General features: G+C 49.1%; 1 protein-coding gene across 3 annotated transcripts in view; it reads right to left on the bottom strand.

Annotated features, from left to right (window-relative positions):
* Positions 1-17,802, bottom strand: part of LRRK1 (leucine rich repeat kinase 1) — a 155,060-nt gene that overhangs the window by 51,076 nt on the left and 86,182 nt on the right. For all 3 annotated transcript variants that reach the window (XM_024232405.3, XM_063716320.1, XM_063716321.1), the window contains 6 exons: positions 9,809-10,035; positions 8,311-8,438; positions 8,050-8,213; positions 6,751-6,888; positions 4,495-4,607; positions 3,520-3,596 (listed from right to left, as the gene is read on the bottom strand). In XM_024232405.3, coding sequence (XP_024088173.2) covers positions 3,520-3,596; positions 4,495-4,607; positions 6,751-6,888; positions 8,050-8,213; positions 8,311-8,438; positions 9,809-10,035 — 847 coding nt within the window. The remainder of the gene's footprint in view (positions 1-3,519; positions 3,597-4,494; positions 4,608-6,750; positions 6,889-8,049; positions 8,214-8,310; positions 8,439-9,808; positions 10,036-17,802) is intronic.

Raw genomic sequence — 17,802 nt, 5'->3', positions numbered from 1 at the left:
CTATCCTTCTGCAAACAAGCTGTCTTTTGTAGATAATTCCTTACCCAAGGGTCCAAGGCCCTGGGAGAATAACCCTACTGAGGAAAAGGGTTTGCAAAGAGCCTCCTTCTTTTCACTCAGGTGTGGGCCTCAACTTTCTAGATGAAGTTTAAAGAATCAAGAGGCCTTTGTCATCTGCCAAAGCCAAGATTCACCTCTGCCAGAGAACCTCCCAGGGGCGCGGCCCCCTCACGTGGCTCCCCAGACATACTTCTGCGGGCTGCCAGCTGTCATTTTCTAGAACATTGGTACTGCACATGCTCCTATGCTTTTCCACGCGTGCCGTGACTTTCCCCGCTGGCGTCTCATTGAGTGCTGAGCCCACTTCCTTGCATACTCCTCCGTGGTCCCAGGAAGGATTCGGCATTTCTAAATTGGAGACACGTTTCTAATCCACACAGCAAGTGGCTTGCGTGACCGAGGTCTACACTAGCTCCTGTTCTCATACCCATCATTCCGTCTGGCATGAAGGAGAAGATGGTGTTTGTTTCCCCTTCCTTCCAAGTGAAATCCCTATGTCTGGACTCAATTTCTGAAGTCCTAAGGCCCTTCATTTATAAAAGGATCAGTTATGAAATTCATAATTGCATTTCCCTATTCGTGTGGTTAAGGACCTTTTGTTTCCTGGCCCTCTGGACTTCCTTTTCTGCAAATTGTTTATATCCCTTGCTCATCTTTTTTGCCTATTGTGTTGTCTTTTTTTTTTTAATCAATTTGTAAGCATTCTTTGTATATCAGGGACTTAAGCCAATTTGTGTTGCAACAATTTGTGTTTCAAATATTTCTTCTTAGTCTGTTTGCATTATGACTTGGTTTGTGATGCTTCCCACTGAACACAATTTTTGAATGTTTATGAAGCCAATGATTTCAGTCTTTTTAAAAAATTATTCCTGGATTTTCCAACTAGATTTTAAAGATCTCCCTCATAGCGAAATTATACCTGTATTCCTTAAATGTTATTGTTTTCTTTTTTTATACTTAAACCTGATTGTTGTAATCTAGTATCGTGTTTTGTCCCCCTTCCAGGCAGGAATACCAACACCATTTATTAAAGAACGCAAGCATCCTTTTACACTAAGTTGAAATTCTGCCTTTGTCATATATTATATAATAACAGCCTCCAACCTTTTTGGCACCAGGGACCGGTTTTGTGGAAGACAATTTTTCCATGGACTGCAGCATTGGTGAGGGGGACGGTTTAGGGATGAAACTGTTCCACCTCAGATCATCAGGCATTCGATTCTCATAAGGAGGGCACAACCTAGATCCCTCACATACACAGTTCACAATAGGGTTCGCGCTCCTATGAGAATCCAGTGCTGCTGCTGATCTGACAGGAGGTGACGCTAACGCTTACTGGCCCACTGCTCACCTCCTGCTGTGTGGCCTGGTTCCTAACAGGCCACGGACCAATACCGGTTCGCTTCCTGGGGGGCGCTGGGGACTCCTGATACATTTCTATGTTTACTGAGATCTATTTTTGAACTCTTTTATCTGTTCCACTGATATTCCTTTTTCAGCCACATATAAATACACACGCTCTTATGGGACAGATCTCTATGTGTATCATACTGAACACACAAGCACACCAGTTCATCCAAGAGCACAGCAGTGGCAGACTCCCTAGTTCACCTCCTGCAAATGTGTCCTGGCCTCTGTGGCGTCACTCATCCCTACCTCATACTATGTGTACTTGCCAACAACCATCTATCAAACTGAAGAAGAAAGTTGTATTATGTTTAAAACGACTTGGATGTGGGTTCTGGTTTTCTGGGCCAGCATCCTGAGGGATATTTCTGTGAGCAGAGCTGGCTTTGGAAGTCGTAGTTTTGAGGTTAAGAAGCAGAGCTGGTTGTTTAATGAAAGGGACAGCTCCATACCTTCCCCTGTGTCTCATAGAAGATAATGGAACAAAAAGAGCTTGTTTACCTAGACGTACTCTGTGCTGAACTGGCCTTGTTGTGTGACCAGCACAAAAACTAGGAAAAGTTCTGTTTCTGTTGAGTTTTGGGGAAGACCACAAGCCGCTGTGCAACCTTGGCCTCACCTCAGCCTGTGGGGCCAAAGGTGGCCGTGATCCATGTGGGCTTTGTAAGATGCCATTGTGTGGCAGTAGAGACTTAACAGCACTGAGCTGCTGGTCCAGGGCTGAAGTCCCACAGTCCTGGGATGAAACCTGGCTCTGCTACTGAGAAGCAGCCACACAACCTGGGACAAATCAGTCAGTCCCTATGCCATGGATTGAACTGTGTCCCCCGACCCCCACCAAATTCATATGTCGAAGCTCTAATACCTGGTGTGACACTATTTGGAGATGGGATATTTGAGCTGTAATTAGGTTTAGATGAGGTCATGAGGGTGAGGCCCTTACGATGAGATTAACGTTCTTATAAGAAGAGGGGGGGGTATGGTCGCTCACACCTGTAATCCCAGCACTTTGGGAGGTCGAGGCAGGTGGATCACTTGAGGTCAGGAGTACAAGACCAGCCTGGCCAACATGGTGAAACCCTGGATATCTGAGAGGAGGGTGCCAGCGCTATCAAGGGCTAGCGAGGGCCTTCTTCCTGGCATCCTGTATTGTATTAAAATACAAAATTACTATTTGGAGATGGGATATTTGAGCTGTAATTAGGTTTGGATGAGGTCATGAGGGTGGGGCCCTTATGATGAGATTAACGTTCTTATAAGAAGAGGGGCCAGGCACGGTGGCTCATCTCCAAAAATACAAAAATTAGCCAGGCATGGTGGCACATGCCTGTAATCCCAGCTACTCGGGAGGCTGAAGCAGGAGAATAGCTTGAACCTGGGAGGCGGAGGTTGCAGGGAGCCGAGATCGCGCCACCGCACTCCAGCCTGGGCAACAGAGTGAGACTCGGTCTCCAAGAAAAAAAAAAAAGAAGAGGAAGAGAGACCAGAGTCCTCGCTCTCTCCACTATCTCAGGACATAGAGAGAAGGATGCCAGGGAGAAGGCCCTCGCGAGCCCCTGACAGTGCTGGCACCCTCCTCTCAGATATCCAGCTTCCAGAACTGTGAGAAAATAAGTGTCTGCTGTCGAAGCACTCGGTCGATGGTATTTTGGTATGGCAGCTGAGCTCAGACACCCTGGGAGCCTCAGTCTCCCCACGAGCAAAATGGGGAAATGTGGCCCATACCTCACATTGTGAGGACGAGAGACTCTCACATAAGTAACCTGCCTAGGGCACTGCCTGGTGTGCAGATCAGCTGCACGTTAGCTGCTGGCATCACTGGCCTCCATGCAGGAGAGTGGGGCTTGAGGGTACTTGCGTGTCACACGAGGGACAGAAGGAATGGGCGCAGCTCGTGTGCAGGGTTTTCAATTGAACATGGACATCTGTGGCATTGCAACAGGGCATTGAAGGGGAAGGCCCAAGATAAGGGCGATCCCCACTTTGGTGGAGCAGGAACCAGGCTACCTCGGCTGTCTCATCTGGGAACACCGTCTCCCAACCCACACACACCTGCCTCAGTCCCGGAGCGCTGGCGACCTCTGGTGGTGAAAAAGGCAATACGCTTTGTTTTCAGTCCGTCTTCATTTCTGGGGGGAGGAAAAAGAGACAACATTTGAGGACAGCACGACAAAAACATTACTTTTGGCTGTGATGTTATAATGCCAAGCCACCGAGATAGGGAGAGATTCATGTGCAACTCTTCAGGGCCTGGCAGGGGCGCACGCTGCAGTGGCGGCTGCCTTTTTCACTGCCCCCACCCCTCCCCGCAGAGGTCCTTTTTGGGGTGCAAGTTCCACCGTGATACTGCAGAAGTGGCCTTCTGCAAATGAACGGGGGCGGCTGGTCTCCAGAGGCTGGCTGGGCTCATCCCGGCTTTCCACCTGTTGGAAGGCTTTGGGGCTGGGTGCTTTTATTCAATTCCGCATCCATGTCAGTTAGTGATCAGCAGAGACTTTTGAACGGAATTACAGTTTGGGCTGAAGTGAGAGACAAGATTCTCCAGCAGACTAAAAGTTAGAAATGAAAGGACACCATTATGGGCTGTTTCCCCCCAAATTCCTGTGTCGAAGCCCTAACCTCCAGTTCCTCAGAATGTGACTGTATTTGGAAACAGGGCTGTTAAGGAGGTAACTAAGTTAAAATGAGGTCATTAAGATGGACTCTAATCCAGTCCAACTGGTGTCCTTATAAGAAGAGGGGATTAGGTCACAGACACGAACAGAGGCCTGACCGCACCAGGACACAGGGAGAAGACGGCATCTGCAACCTAAGGAGAGGGGCCTCAGGAGAAACCAATCAGGCCTGCTCATGCCTTCACCTCGGCCTTCAGCCCCCAGGGCTGTGAGTCAGTGATTTCTGTTGTGAAGCCCCCAGCCGGCGGCTCAGCAGCCCTCGCAGACTCGCATGCCACCATTCCAAGGACCTGTTCAACTGTGGCCCCATACACACTTTGGAACTGGCCAGGGAGGAGAGGCCCCTGCTTACTTGCCAAGCTGGTTTCTGGAGAGATCCAGGGTTTTGAGCTGCCTGCAGGTCCACTTCTCTTGAGGTGGAAGTACCGCCAGCTGGTTCCCCTGTAACCTCAAGAACATGAGGGCCTGAGAGAGAGAGAGGGAGGGAGAGAGAAGCTAAGATGGTATCAGATACAAGAAGGGAAGAGAGACTGAAGAGCCAGTTAGTTCCCAACCACACACAGTCAAACGATTCCAACCAATTTTCCTTCACGCAGATCTCAGCTGTGTGGGGCCCAGCAGCCTCTTCAAACTCACGAAATGATATCAAACGGAGCGACGGGGCCATCTATCTACAGGAGCTCCTCCCTCAAAGGCAGTGAGAGGCAATTATTCTAGAGTGAAAGGAGCCCAAGCAGCTGTCAGTGTTAAGGATTCTTAAGAGTACTGATTACCGGTGGGTCTCTCCGGGGAAAGTGCCACACTCTGATGGTTTGGAGGACAATGGGTCACGGCTGGTGGGGGTGGCATGGGGAGTGCAGCACAGTGCTGGTGTGTGCCACCTCCCAGTGGGTGGCCTCCTGGGCCAGCCCAGGTCTGGAGACAGGGGTGGCAGTGCCACCAAGGGTAACTGCCCTAGCCGCGTGCCCTCTGCTAGCCGACACAGTCCCAAGCTGGGCCCCTCAGGATTATCAGCATGTCTGGGGTGCCCCTCGTGGGTAGCCCTACTGCAAACAGACCCTGCAGGGAACCCAGCCACCAACGGGGATGAGGGGCTACCTTGCACCTGTAACATGTTTTATTCTTTTTTTGTTATTATTTCTTTTTATTTATTTACTTTTTTAGAGATAGGGTCTCGCTCTGTTTCTTAGGCTGGAGTGCAGTGGTGTGATCATAGCTGCTACAGCCTCAAACTCCTGGCCTCAAGCAATCCCCCCATTTTGGCCTTGCAAAGTGCTGGGAGTACAGCTCTGAGTCACTGTGCCCAGGTCGGAGCCATCATACCTGGCCCACGTTTTACTTTACAGGAGTATGTTAGACATGCTATCTCCCTGCTTGAGGACATCACCACAGCCACCAACTATCCCGCCCACAACCAGGGTGGCCCCACATTAAATTCTCTCCTCCTGGTGCTTCTGTCTCCTTCCTTGTTGAAGGGGCTCACGCCACCGCCCACCATCAGAACCGCTGCAGCCAGCCCCCACCTGCTGAAATTCTATGGAGACCCTGCCATGTGCCAGGCCGCAGGGCCCCCCAAGCCCCTACATACCCACCCACCCCTTCCCAGTGTGGAGAAGGAGACCTCAAGCAGACACATTCCGCAGGCCCACAGTGAAGCTCTGGACAAGGCTCTGCCTCTCCTGATTTGCTGCTTCTGGGCTTTCGGGGAAGCCAAAAATCCAAGCCTGCTAGTTGTTGGTGTGAAATACCAGAAGACAGACTCAGAACAGGGGCCCAAGGGCTGTGGACAAGGCCTGAAGGCCGGGAGTACCCTGCGAGGAGTATGATATGGGACCCCCCGGGGGCACCCCCTCGTGGCTCCTTTCTTCTGAGAAGCGTGAGTCCTGTCCCCAGGTCCCTGGCTTTGCCCTGTGCTTGTCAGGAGCCTAGGACATGACAGCCCATCCTCTCTGAGGATACACATGCTGAAGGGGCCTTCGCTGCCTTGTGGTGGTCGCCGCACACAAGAGGCTGCACCAGGCCTTGGAGGAGTGCCCGTGGGGGTCCTGGCAGTGGCCTGGCAGGACCGGGGGCTGAAGCCTGTGCAGGGTGGCCTGGGCACTCTGCCTGGGGGTCCACCACAGGGTCCCGGGTGAGGCTGCCCTGATGCCTTTAGCAGGCACTGATGAGGCCCCTTCTGGGGTTGGCCCTGAGCTCCAAGCAATGAGTGTGATCCACGGCCTGTCTGCCTGAGGACCCGCCAACCACCTAAAACAACCTAAAGCGAGAAGGCACCCGTATTCTGGGATAGGCACACAGGGCTCCGTGGAAAGGCCCTTCCTGGAGCTCTCAGTGTCCACTCAGCCTCATATATGGGCAGGCCGTGGGCTTAAAGTCCCGAGGGACGGCACCCTAAGCCCACCAGCACCTAACACAGCTGCTTCTGCTGTCCACGTTCCGCCCTCATTGCTGTTCACGGCCGTGCATATTTTTGATAGCTGAACTTTTCTTCACGTTTTCCCCTTATATTTGTCTCAGAAGCTCAGGGAAAGCACATACATTTCACTGCCACATGGAGCAATTTTCTCTCAAAAGCCAAAAATGAGAAAGAAAGGGCTATTAGGCTTACATCAAGCTGGAAAAGTCCCAGGGGAACTTCTTTGAGTGCGTTTTCTGAGAAATCCACATCCTTCAGGTGATTTTTCCAAAAGACAGCCATTTTGTCTGGCAGACATTCCAGGGCATTTCTGGAAGCTTTACAACATTTCTAAGAGATTGACGAGAAAAAAAAAAGTATATTAGTTAGCTCTTTAAATGCAGTGGTGCCTGTGAGACTGTTTCCAAATTTGACGTTAAAAATGGACCATTACAATAATGTCCTGTAATGAAGATGACTGAGTGTTGCTGGAAGGCTGCACACCCTCACTGTCCTTGTCCTCCCGCCCCTACTCCAAGGAAGGGACAGGAATGGGGTTTCCTGGGGGAGCTCATGGTCTTTTTTCTTCATTCCAGAACATCCGGCCCATTGTCCATGGAAATAATGGAACAATTCAGGACCACACTGGAGTGAGAAGCTGGCTTCCCCTATACAAATGGCCAAACTAGGAATGTTAATGCCAGTGATGAAGAGTTTCCTGGTTTAAAACCAACAGCCATAACACACACACACGTACACACATACACACATTCTTCATGCTATTCCATCTGTTTTAACAAGCAAAATTCCCCAGACGCAAAAACAGCATTTAATCAGCAGTGCTATGAGTGCAGATTGATGTTTTTTTTTTTTTTTTGAGACAGAGTCTTGCTCTGTCACCAGACTGGAGTGCAATGGTGCGATCACGGCTCACTGCAACCTCTGCCTCCCCGGTAAAAGCAATTCCCCTGCCTCAGCCTCCTGCGTAGCTGGGACTACAGCCATGCGCCACCATGCCCAGCTAATTTTTTTAAATTTTATTTTAGTAGAGACGGGGTTTCACCATGTTGGCCAGGATGGTCTCAATCTCCTGACCTTGTGATCCACCCACCTTGGCCTCCCAAAGTGCTGGGATTACAGGCATGAGCCACCGCGCCCGGCCTGATTTCTTACTCTTATGTGATTGTTGTCCTAAAAGAACTGAACCCTCCTTTTTTCAGGCATGACTCGTCCTGTGCCAGGGTGCAAGCTGTCCCTGGGTAAAGTTCTGTGGGTGTTGCTGGGTGGCTCTTGAACCCAGAGCCAGGCAGGCTGGCTTTCAGGTGAGTCATCTGCCTGGGACACTTAGCCTCGCTGTATACTGAGTGACAATGCTACAATGTGGGAACCGGGTCCTTCCACCCAGCTTGGCTGCCGAAGGGATGAACTGATGTAATGCACCCGAGGGCTCCCTGAGGCTAGCTGAGATGCAGAGTTGACTGTGGCTTTCCTGACTTTTGGTGTCATACTCACCAAAGGGCAGGCCCAGGGATCTGGAAACACCTTCAGGTTGTTTCTGGAGACATTCAGAGAATTGAGGGACTTGAAAGAGTGAAGGAACAGGGCAGGGAGTTCTGTCAATTTATTGTCAGATATATCAAGTTCCTGTAGCTTCCGTAAACCTATCCAGTTAGTGGCTAAAAAAAAAAAAAGACACAAAGTATGAATTGGTAAAAATATCCCTACCAAGAAGAAAATGACTAATTCACTCAGGTCATTGATGAGAAAACGTACCATTTTCTTCTTCGAACAATTTTTCTAAACAATTTTTTGAAGCTGTCAGTTTTTGAAGTTTTGAGAGGTGCAAGAATCCAGGAGGGAGGTGGGACAACTTGTTGCTGGAAATGTCAATTTCAAGTAGCCTGGGATGGAGAAGAAGGAAGGCAGGCATCAGAATAAAGAGGGAAAACACCAAATTTACATATTTTTCTATAAACCAAGAGGTGTATTTTTTTTTTCTCCCCATGCAAAGTTAAAGAGTGTGCATTGAAAATGTAGTGCATATGATTTTTAATTCTTTTGAAGAACTCTTACTGTGTCCTGTGTAGATAAAGACAAATCTCTCATTGGTGGGCCCTGGCCCCACTGACCAACAGGGATTCTAATCCTTCGCATGCATGTAATAGCAAAATGAGTAGGTTCCCTGAAAGCTGCTGAGACCACAGAGCAGGGCTTTTAACCTTCTGGACCTGTCCATCTGGCCCAGGTGAAGGGCCTCGCTTGACGGCACTTGCTCTTTAAGTTCTGGTGTGCAGGCTTCTTTGCCATTCTCACGTGGGAGTCCCATGGGTTAATGCCTACCCCAAGCTCTTTCCAACACTCTTGACTCTTCACTTCGAGCCTTCGTTTTTCGTTTTAAAAATCAATTCAACCCCTTTATGGAATGAGGACTTGCAGTTGTGTGTCCTAAAGAAATCAGGCTAGGTGCGGTGGCTCATGCCTGTAATCTCAGCACTTTGGGAGGCCGAGGCAGGCGGATCATGAGGTCAGGAGGTCAAGACCATCCTGGCCAACATGGTGAAACCCCGTCTCTACTAAAAATACAAAAATTAGCTGGGTGTGGTGGCGTGTGCCTGTAATCCCAGTTACTCGGGAGGCTGAGACAGGAGAATTGCTTGAACCAGGGAGTTGGAGGTTGCAGTGAGCCAAGATTACGCCACTGCACTCCAGCCGGGCAACAGAGTGAGACTCTGTCTCAAAAAAATACAAATAAAAATAAAAAATAAATCAACTAAGGTCCTTCCTCTTTCCATGCAAGCTCAGGGGTAAGGCTCAGGTCTCCCCGCAAGGCCTCCAGAAGAAGCAAGCCTGGACTGCCCACACTGTCCACTTGCTGCCAGAGTCCTGCAGAGTTAACCCTTTCTCTGAGGCCCTTCCCACTTTCCCTGGAAGGCAGAGTAAAAGCTGGTGCCTCAGAGCCCCATTGCATCCACCAGCGTGGGAAGGTTTGGCTGCCCTCATCTGATTCCTGGGCAGGACCAAGACAAGCATCTCAGGCAAGCATTTGCACGTCCACGGGTGAGCTGTGTAAACTTGGGCCAGACAAATGATCTCGCTAAACCTCTCTGTTTTAACCTGAAAAGGAGGCTTGCCTAAGGGCAGGCAAAACTCCTTCTATTTTAGCCACAACATGTTTCCTCCCAGACCACAAAATACAACCCGGGAGCATGTGCAGGAGCACAACGGTGACAGCGGGGTCGCACACGGCTCCGTTCACACCCTGAGGAGCCACCTGGAACAGATGATTTCGTCCGATGACTGCACGCCAGGCAGCTCCCCCAGGTGGTTGTTGGAGAGGTTCAGCTTCCGGAGGTTGATGAGGCCCCAGGGGATAACCGAGGGGAGGGTTGCCAGGCAGTTGGCAGAAAGGTCGAGCTCCGTGATCTGGCAGGAGATGTCTATGAGCCAGTCTAGGTCTACCCAGGGCAGTCTGAGATGGGACCATTTCACACGGAGAGCCTGGGGGTGGAGAGAAGGGAAAAGCACATGTGGAGGGTGAGTCCAGGGCCCACATGGGCTTGGAATAAAGAAAGCGTTAATGCAAGTGCGTGTCTGTGTGCCTGCTCCAGCCGGGGTCCCGAGAGGCCTGCACATGTCCTTCTCGGCCCCCAGCACCTGCCACGGTGGTGGGTGCGGAAGAGCTACCTGTTCCCGTCTGCACCTGCATCTCACAGGCAATCTGTGCACAGCTCCTGCAAGTCACCCTCCAACCTCCAGAGAGCGCCGGCGGGCGTGGGCTCAGTGCCACCCCTTAAGAGGCGGTTCACAGGCAGGGAAGAGGCGCAGCAGAAATTGTCCACGTTCAGAGGAGACCACTGAAGCGCACAGGCGCCTCCCCCTACTGGAGAAGAAAGCTGAACTCCCAAACCCAAGTCTCTGACCTCCCTTCAAGGCCGACTTTCCTGTGATTAGAGGAGGCTGCCTGCATCGCACCAGGGTGCTTGGTGGACAGGCTGCTTTCAGAGTAAGCCTGACATACACACAAACGATGGCCACACAATGTATAAAAAATAGAACTCTGACCCACAACCCACAGTGACCTGCCTAGGAAACCAACCTCTTTATCTATAGTAAATAGCCCAGGAAGCCAGTCTCTTGCAAGAGCCCAGCTTCTTCTTCTTTTTTTTTTGAAATGGAGTCTTGTTCTGTTGCTCAGGCTGGAGTGCAGTGGTGCGATCTCGGCTCACTGCAACCTCCACTTCCCGGGTTCAAGCGATTCTCCTGCCTCAGCCTCCTCAGTAGCTGGGACTACAGGCGCGCACCACCACTCACGGCTAATTTTTGTAGTTTTAGTAGAGACAGTGTTTCACCATATTGGTCTGGCTCAGGCTGGTCTCAAACTCCTGACCTCAGGCAATCCACCCACCTTGGCCTCCCAAAGTGCTGCAATTACAGGCATGAGCCACTTCTTATCTCTAGTAACAACCCAGGAAGCTAAACCGTCATTTCCGTAAAAATCAGTCTAAAATGGCCAGGACTTGGTTAATAACTGACAGATTCTCTAATTTTTGTCCTCACTTTCCATTTAGGACCAACCCGAGAGAGCCAACTTTGCACCCCTACCAATCCCATAGGATGCCCAGCCTGCAGCGAGCCCCCCAGCTTCCCCACGCCAACAGCCTCCAGGCAGGAGACACCCGAGGCCTTCCCTTTGTCCCACTAGAAAGCTCCCACTCCTCTGCCAGCCTGTGGGTCTCTGCCACACGCAAGTGATGGTGGCTGACGCCCTTGCTGTTGAAGTCCTGCTAAACAAAATGTCTTTGCTCCTCTCATTTCTCATTGGTCTTCCTTTATTTCCACAAGAGGGAGTCAGAAGGGCCAGCGGTTTGCTGGCTTGGGGTGGTCAAAGGGACCTGGCGAAATATATCGGAGCAGGACTTTTCTCTTTTTTCTTGATTATCGAAGAATATTGGGCTCAATCAGGTTTCTGGGGAGAGGAAATCTGCTTTTGGGTTTGTTTCTTCGAAGCAACTGGAAATCCGTATTGGAAAATTAGAGGAGCAGAAATATAAACAAAAATTAGTGCTTCGCAAATGGGAAAATGTAACAAGCAGAGGCTGCGAGAAAGGTCCCAATAACGTGGGATAAATTCCTCTCAAAAATTGGCAGCAGGTGACAGGCATCCTTATTCGGCCACTAGACGGCGATAAGCGCCTGTCTTTAGCTCCTCCTTCGCCACCTCCAGGAGTTTGGAAAGACTGGGTCTCCACCCTCTCAAAGCTCCGGTCTTGGAACCAGAGGAATGAGGGACTCTGTCGCTCTCTGTCTGTCTGTCTGTCTGTGTCTCTCTGTTCACATGGATGAAAAGGGAAGGGCAGCACTGGATCTTAGGTCAGGAGAGTAGATTCTGAGCTGATTTTTTTAGACAAGTCACTCAATTGCCCTGGGCCTGTTTCATTGTTACTGTTTTACTCCCTACATTTTTTAATTTTGAAAATGTTTTTAAACTTCAGAAAAATTGCACTAGGACACAGTGGATACCTATGCACTCTCCACCTCGACTCAGTGATTGTTAAAACGCTGTCACATAGGCTTTTGCTCCTCTTTCTCCACACAAATACACACGCTTTTTATGTTTTGATGAATCATTTGCCAGTAAATTACACATCGTGATGCTTCACCCGTAAATACTTCAGCATGTATCCCTGAAGAACAATAATATTTTTATACACGACAGCCGTATAATTATCATTTTCAATAAGTGTAACATCAATATGATATTATTAAGTTCACAGCCCATGTTCAAATATTCTCAATTATCCCAGAAATGTGGTTTATAAATATTTTGTGTCCTGATCCGGGATCCCATCACAACTGCATGACATTGCAGTCCCACACTGCATTACACTGTATGTTCCTTTACTTTTCTTTCATCTAGAAGAGTCTTCACACCTTTCAATGCCTTTTTTTTTTTTTTTTTTTACATTGTCGTTGCATTAAGTCCTGGAACTTTTAGCCTCTTCATCAGGGGGCAGATGCTGGTGTGTTTCACTGCTTGCCTTATAGAATATCCCATAATCTGAATTTACTCAAGTTTTTCCTAAAGTTTAAATTACAGTTAGCTATTTTGGGCAACAACCTTAGAGTCTAATTGAGTGGTTCCCACTAAATCCCACCCGGGGCACCTGATATCAGATGTTCCTGCTATAGGTGGTGCCCTGTTTGGTCTCATGGTTAAGGTGGTGTCTATCAGTCCCTCCTTCGTAAAGGTTAACATTATACCCTTTGTGATTAGTACACAATCTGTGGGGTGATATTCTGAGACTATGTGACAATTCTGTGTTTCTACATCCTTTGGCCCCGTGGGTTTAGCCTCCGTTGCTGATCCTGGCCTGAATCAATTAGTACAATGGTGGCTGCAAAGAGAAAGTTTTGCTAAAGCTACCTTTCTTTCTACATGTGTTATCTGGCATTCTTCTGTGCAGAAAAGCATTGCCTCCTCACCTCTTTAAGTATCACTATGGACTCATGGATTCGTTTTTTTCCCAAGTATCATTTTTTTTGACACCCAAGTCATCCCCAATTTGTCCAGGGGGAGCCCCATTTGGGTGGGAGAGAGCCCCCTTTGTTTCTGTGACATATCGCTATCAATTTTGGGCTACCTCCTTACTTCCCGGCAAAACAAGATCTTCCAGTCTCCTCTTGTACTTTCTAAGCCTAGGCCTTGATTCCCTTTAGCAAAAATTGGTATTTAGAAACCAAGATCTGGGTGTGAGGTGTGCTCATCACTGCTGGGGTATCACTGCTTCTCAGCCCACTGATGGGACACAGCTCTGTATTTAACATGGGTGCATTCTGATGCCTCCAATTCAATGCAGCAAAGTGGGGTTTTTTTCCCTAATCTTTCCATAATCCACAATTCACGATTGTATCACTCTTCATTCCATTATCATTGGTTTTAATCTGTTAAATAAGTGGCTTGGATTAGATGATGCCTAGGTCAGTTCTCATCCCAGTATTTTTTCTGGTGGTAGTATTGCAAAGTACAGTGGCCTTTGGATAGGAGTCTTTGGATAAGCATGACAGTTAGCCCAGCAACAGGATGACAGGAGGGTCACATGTGGACTTGCAATGCCAAAGTCAAAAAAGGCTCCACAGGGCCTGTCTGCCTCTCTTTCCTGGATTCACAGAGACACACCCAGGTCTCAGGGGCAAGGGCCAGACAGCTGAACACGGAATCAAGGTGTCCAGATTGCAATCCAACCCTCTCCACTCACTCTGCATGGCCAGTATGGTCTTTCAGTATTGAATGGTTTGTACCCAAACTGAAATATGGCAGCAAAATGCAAGATGCAGAGGAGGCTGGTTATGGTTTTGGCTTTGACAACAAATCTTAAGTCTCTATTGAAAATCTTTAAATAAAACTCTGGGGACCATCATAAAATAAACAAAACAACAGCAAATAATCAAATTATTACTGTAACATGACCCAATTATGGTACAAATCCCTTGGGGAAGGGCTTAGGTGTGGCTGTCCTTACAACGGCAGCCTCCCTTCTCAACACCTCCTCCACATCCCCTGAGCTGGGGCTGGAGCCCTGAACTGCAGAAGGAGCAGGGGCTCAGCCTCAGGCTGCTTAACTAACTCCACGTGGACTCTGGGCAAGTCGCAGTGGAGGTGAGCACTTTTTTGGGCTCTGTCCAACTTGAGACCTTTTGTATTAACCTTCCCACTGACCTGTGTGGCACTGACTCAGCCCACGTTTCTTTTGCTGTGGCAGACAGCATGGCCAACCAGAACCCGGACTGCACACCCCACAGTGCAGAGCCCTGCCTGGCTGCCTCTGCAGCTCAACCTCATACCCACTATGCAGCAGACACTAAACCAGTGTTTGTGAGCTGAAGAGATTCAAGCCACCAAGACCTGCAAGCTACCCACTCTGTGCACTTCTTACCAGATCAATCATCCTGAAATATCCAAGTCTGCACAGACCTTTCAGCTTTCCCTAGCCCACTCAGCCTTTAGCAGAACATCCAAAGTCCTTCCTTTGCAGCCTCACAGCCCCCCAGTTGGCTCCAACCCACTTTTCCAACTTTATGTCTTCCTGCCTCTTTCATAGCTTCTCCCTGCCAACCCAGAGCAGCCTCTGATCTACAGCGATGCCCTTTGCCTTCCGACTGGCAGTGATCTGTGGGGTTGATTTATGCCGGGTAAAAGAAATTAGGGGAAGGGGCACACTCCCAGGGCAGGGGAATTCGAGGCCAAGGAAAAGCTGCCAATCAAAGTGCACAAACTGCTTGTTCATAAACAGACTGCAGGGCTCACGAAGCAGGCCCAACATTGACATTTGTAGGAAGGCTTTGGGGGCCACAAGGGTGTAGCTGTGCTGTTGGTAACTGACCGGCCCATGTGCTCAAGGGGCTGCTGGGGTGCTCTGGGGCTGCAGACCTCCCCCGCCTCCCTATTGGAATGTGGGTTATCATGGTGACCAAAGGGGCCAAGATGGGAGGACAACATGAGAAGTACAAGGTGGGCTGGGCCTGGAGCTAAGAGGGTGATATGGTTTGGCTGTGTCCTCACCCAAATCTCATCTTGAATGAGATAGAGAATTATGGGCAGCTCCCATAATTCCTACATGTTGTGGGAGGCACCTGGTGGAAGATAATTAAATCATGGCGCGGTTTCCCCCATACTGTTCTCATGATAGTGAACAAGTCTCACGAGATCTGATGGTTTTATAAGGGGAAGCCCCTTTCGCTTGTCTCTCATTCTCTCTCTTGCCTGCTGCCATGTAAGACGTGCCTTTCACCTTCTGCCATGATTGTGAGGCCTCCCCAGCCACGTGGAACTGTGAGTCCATCAAACCTCTTTTTCTTTATAAATTACCTAGTCTCAAGTATGTTTTTATCAGCAGTGTAAAAACAGACTAATACAGAGGGTCTTTGCATACACCCCTTAGATTGGACCTCCTTTCTCCTCTTGGAGAAAGCAGATGTTACTGTTCCCAGAGCTCTTTCTAGGCTTACACCCACGCGTTTCTGCAGGGCTGATATCCAATAAACTCAAGTCAGGAGGGAAGTGGTAAAAAGCAGCGGTGGTAGTGTGAGGTCAGTAAAGTGGCCGAGATTCTGCAGATGAGGCTGGGCTCTGTTCACGCTGTGTGCTGTGAGCATGATGAAGGAGAAACACAACCCTTCTCACCTCTGCACCCTACTCCATTTACTCTCTCCTGGAATTCACAGTCCCCTCCCTCTCATCCAAATCCCATTCCTCCTGCAAGCCCCGGGTCAGGGATGCCCATCCTCCCTGAACAAGTGCACATGTTACTATGCTGTAACACGGATGCTGTCTTGAACTTGTGTCCGTACATTCAGCAACACTTTCTTGAGTATTGCTATGTGTAAACCATTCTGCCAGGCGCTGGGGTGGATACGAAGATGCAGAGGCTGCAGACAGAACCGACACTCAAGTAGCTTATGGTTCAGAGGGAAGAGGCGTGCCTGTGTGTGTGTGGGGTGTGCATGGGTGTGTATGTGTGCCCATCTGGCTGCCCTAACTCAAGGGTTTCCTGACCTTCATGGACTCAAACAGCATGTGATGCTGACCACCTGGCCGAGAAAGAACGCTTGTAGGGAAACCTCCTGTGCTTCCTCTGGGGGCATTGCTTTATCAGAAGAAAATCATCAGTAAGAAATAAGTGGCTGTGTGTACCACTGATTTCCCTCAACATGAGAAAGAGGAGAAAGCAGATGTCACCAGTTCCCAGAGCTCTCTGTAGGCACATACCCACTGTGCTCCTGCAGGACTGACATCTGATAAACTCAAGCTGGGAGGGAAGTGGTAAAAAGCAGAAGTCTGCAAAAATGTTGACACTCGGAAAATAGACATGCTTGGAAATGGTTTCTGGGCTGGATGGAGGTTGAAAAACCTGTACAGTTTCTACCTGGTCTGGGGCTAGTCTGAAAACTGATTTACAAAAGTTATTTTCTTTTTCAAGCACAGACATTACAGGGTGCCCAGGTGTCCACAAGATGGCAGAGAGAAACGAGAAAAAAGGCACAGTTAAAAAAGTTGTCCAGGGCTGGGCGCAGTGGCTCATGCCTGTAATCCCAGAACTTTGGGAGACCGAGGCAGGTGGATCACTTGAGGTCAGAAGTTCAAGATCAGCCTGGACAACACGGTGAAACCCTGTCTCTACTAAAAATATGAAAAAATTAACCAGGTGTGGTGGTGCACACCTGTAGTCCCAGCTACTTGGGAGGCTGAGGCAGAAGAATCACTTGAACCGGGGAGATGGAAGTTGCAGTGAGCTGAGATTGCACCACTGCACTCCAACCTGGGTGACAGAGCAAGATTCCATCTCAAAATAAAAAATAAATAAATAAAAAGATGTTCATGCACTTGACATTAAAACCTAGCTCTTCCGGCCCCGAAGCCGTCATTAACCCTCATTATTTATTTGTGTTTAGTCCAGGCAGATCACAATAAACAAGATTCCGAGGGCGCGAAGCCAGCAATTATATAATCCTATCCGTGAAGGCTAAACTACAAAATCAAAGACAGCTGGTTAAGGAGAAGCCCTCAGTTCAACACAGCGGTGGTTAAGCTCCACCCACCCTATCACAAACAGATGGAGAATGTGTTCATGTTGGTTTTTCAAGCATGAGCCCTTTAAATTTCAGCCCGAGTAAAAGGAAGTACCACTTTCTCCAGGAGGCTCAGTGCAATGATTCAGAAACTTGTTTTCCACAGCAGTGGTGGTGACTTGGATTGCTTTCCAGAAGGATTCGGTGTATTTAAAGGCAACTGGTTCATTAGAGACTGATATGTAAGAAAGATCTCCCCATCTGGTGTTGGAGGCTGCCGTTCAGGAGGTACTAGACAGCTTTACATGATGCTTCTTGGAGATGTTAGCCATAAAATTGTCACAGTGAATGAAGCACTGCCCCACAATGACATCTCTTATGTTTTTATATCAGTGCAAACCTATTAGTTGAAGAAAAAAATTGTTCAGTGAAGAGCTGGCATCTACAAAGCTTTTAGCCTGGTTTGAACCTCAGCAGATGTGGCTGGCACCCCAGCCCAGTGCAGACTCAGAAAAGGATTCCTGGCCCCTGTGACATATGCACACAGTTGTGCCCCTGTACGATTCTGTGGGGTCAAGAGCAGCCTTGCTGGAGTGATGTTGTAATGGTAGCTCCTTGCATATGCACACAGTTGTGCCCCTGTACGATTCTGTGGGGTCAAGAGCAGCCTTGCCGGAGTGATGTTGTAATGGTAGCTCC

The sequence above is a fragment of the Pongo abelii genome, chromosome 16 (assembly GCF_028885655.2).
Source record: "Pongo abelii isolate AG06213 chromosome 16, NHGRI_mPonAbe1-v2.0_pri, whole genome shotgun sequence".
In the NCBI taxonomy this organism is placed as follows: domain Eukaryota; kingdom Metazoa; phylum Chordata; class Mammalia; order Primates; family Hominidae; genus Pongo; species Pongo abelii.
This window is presented reverse-complemented; position numbering and strand designations above follow the sequence as displayed.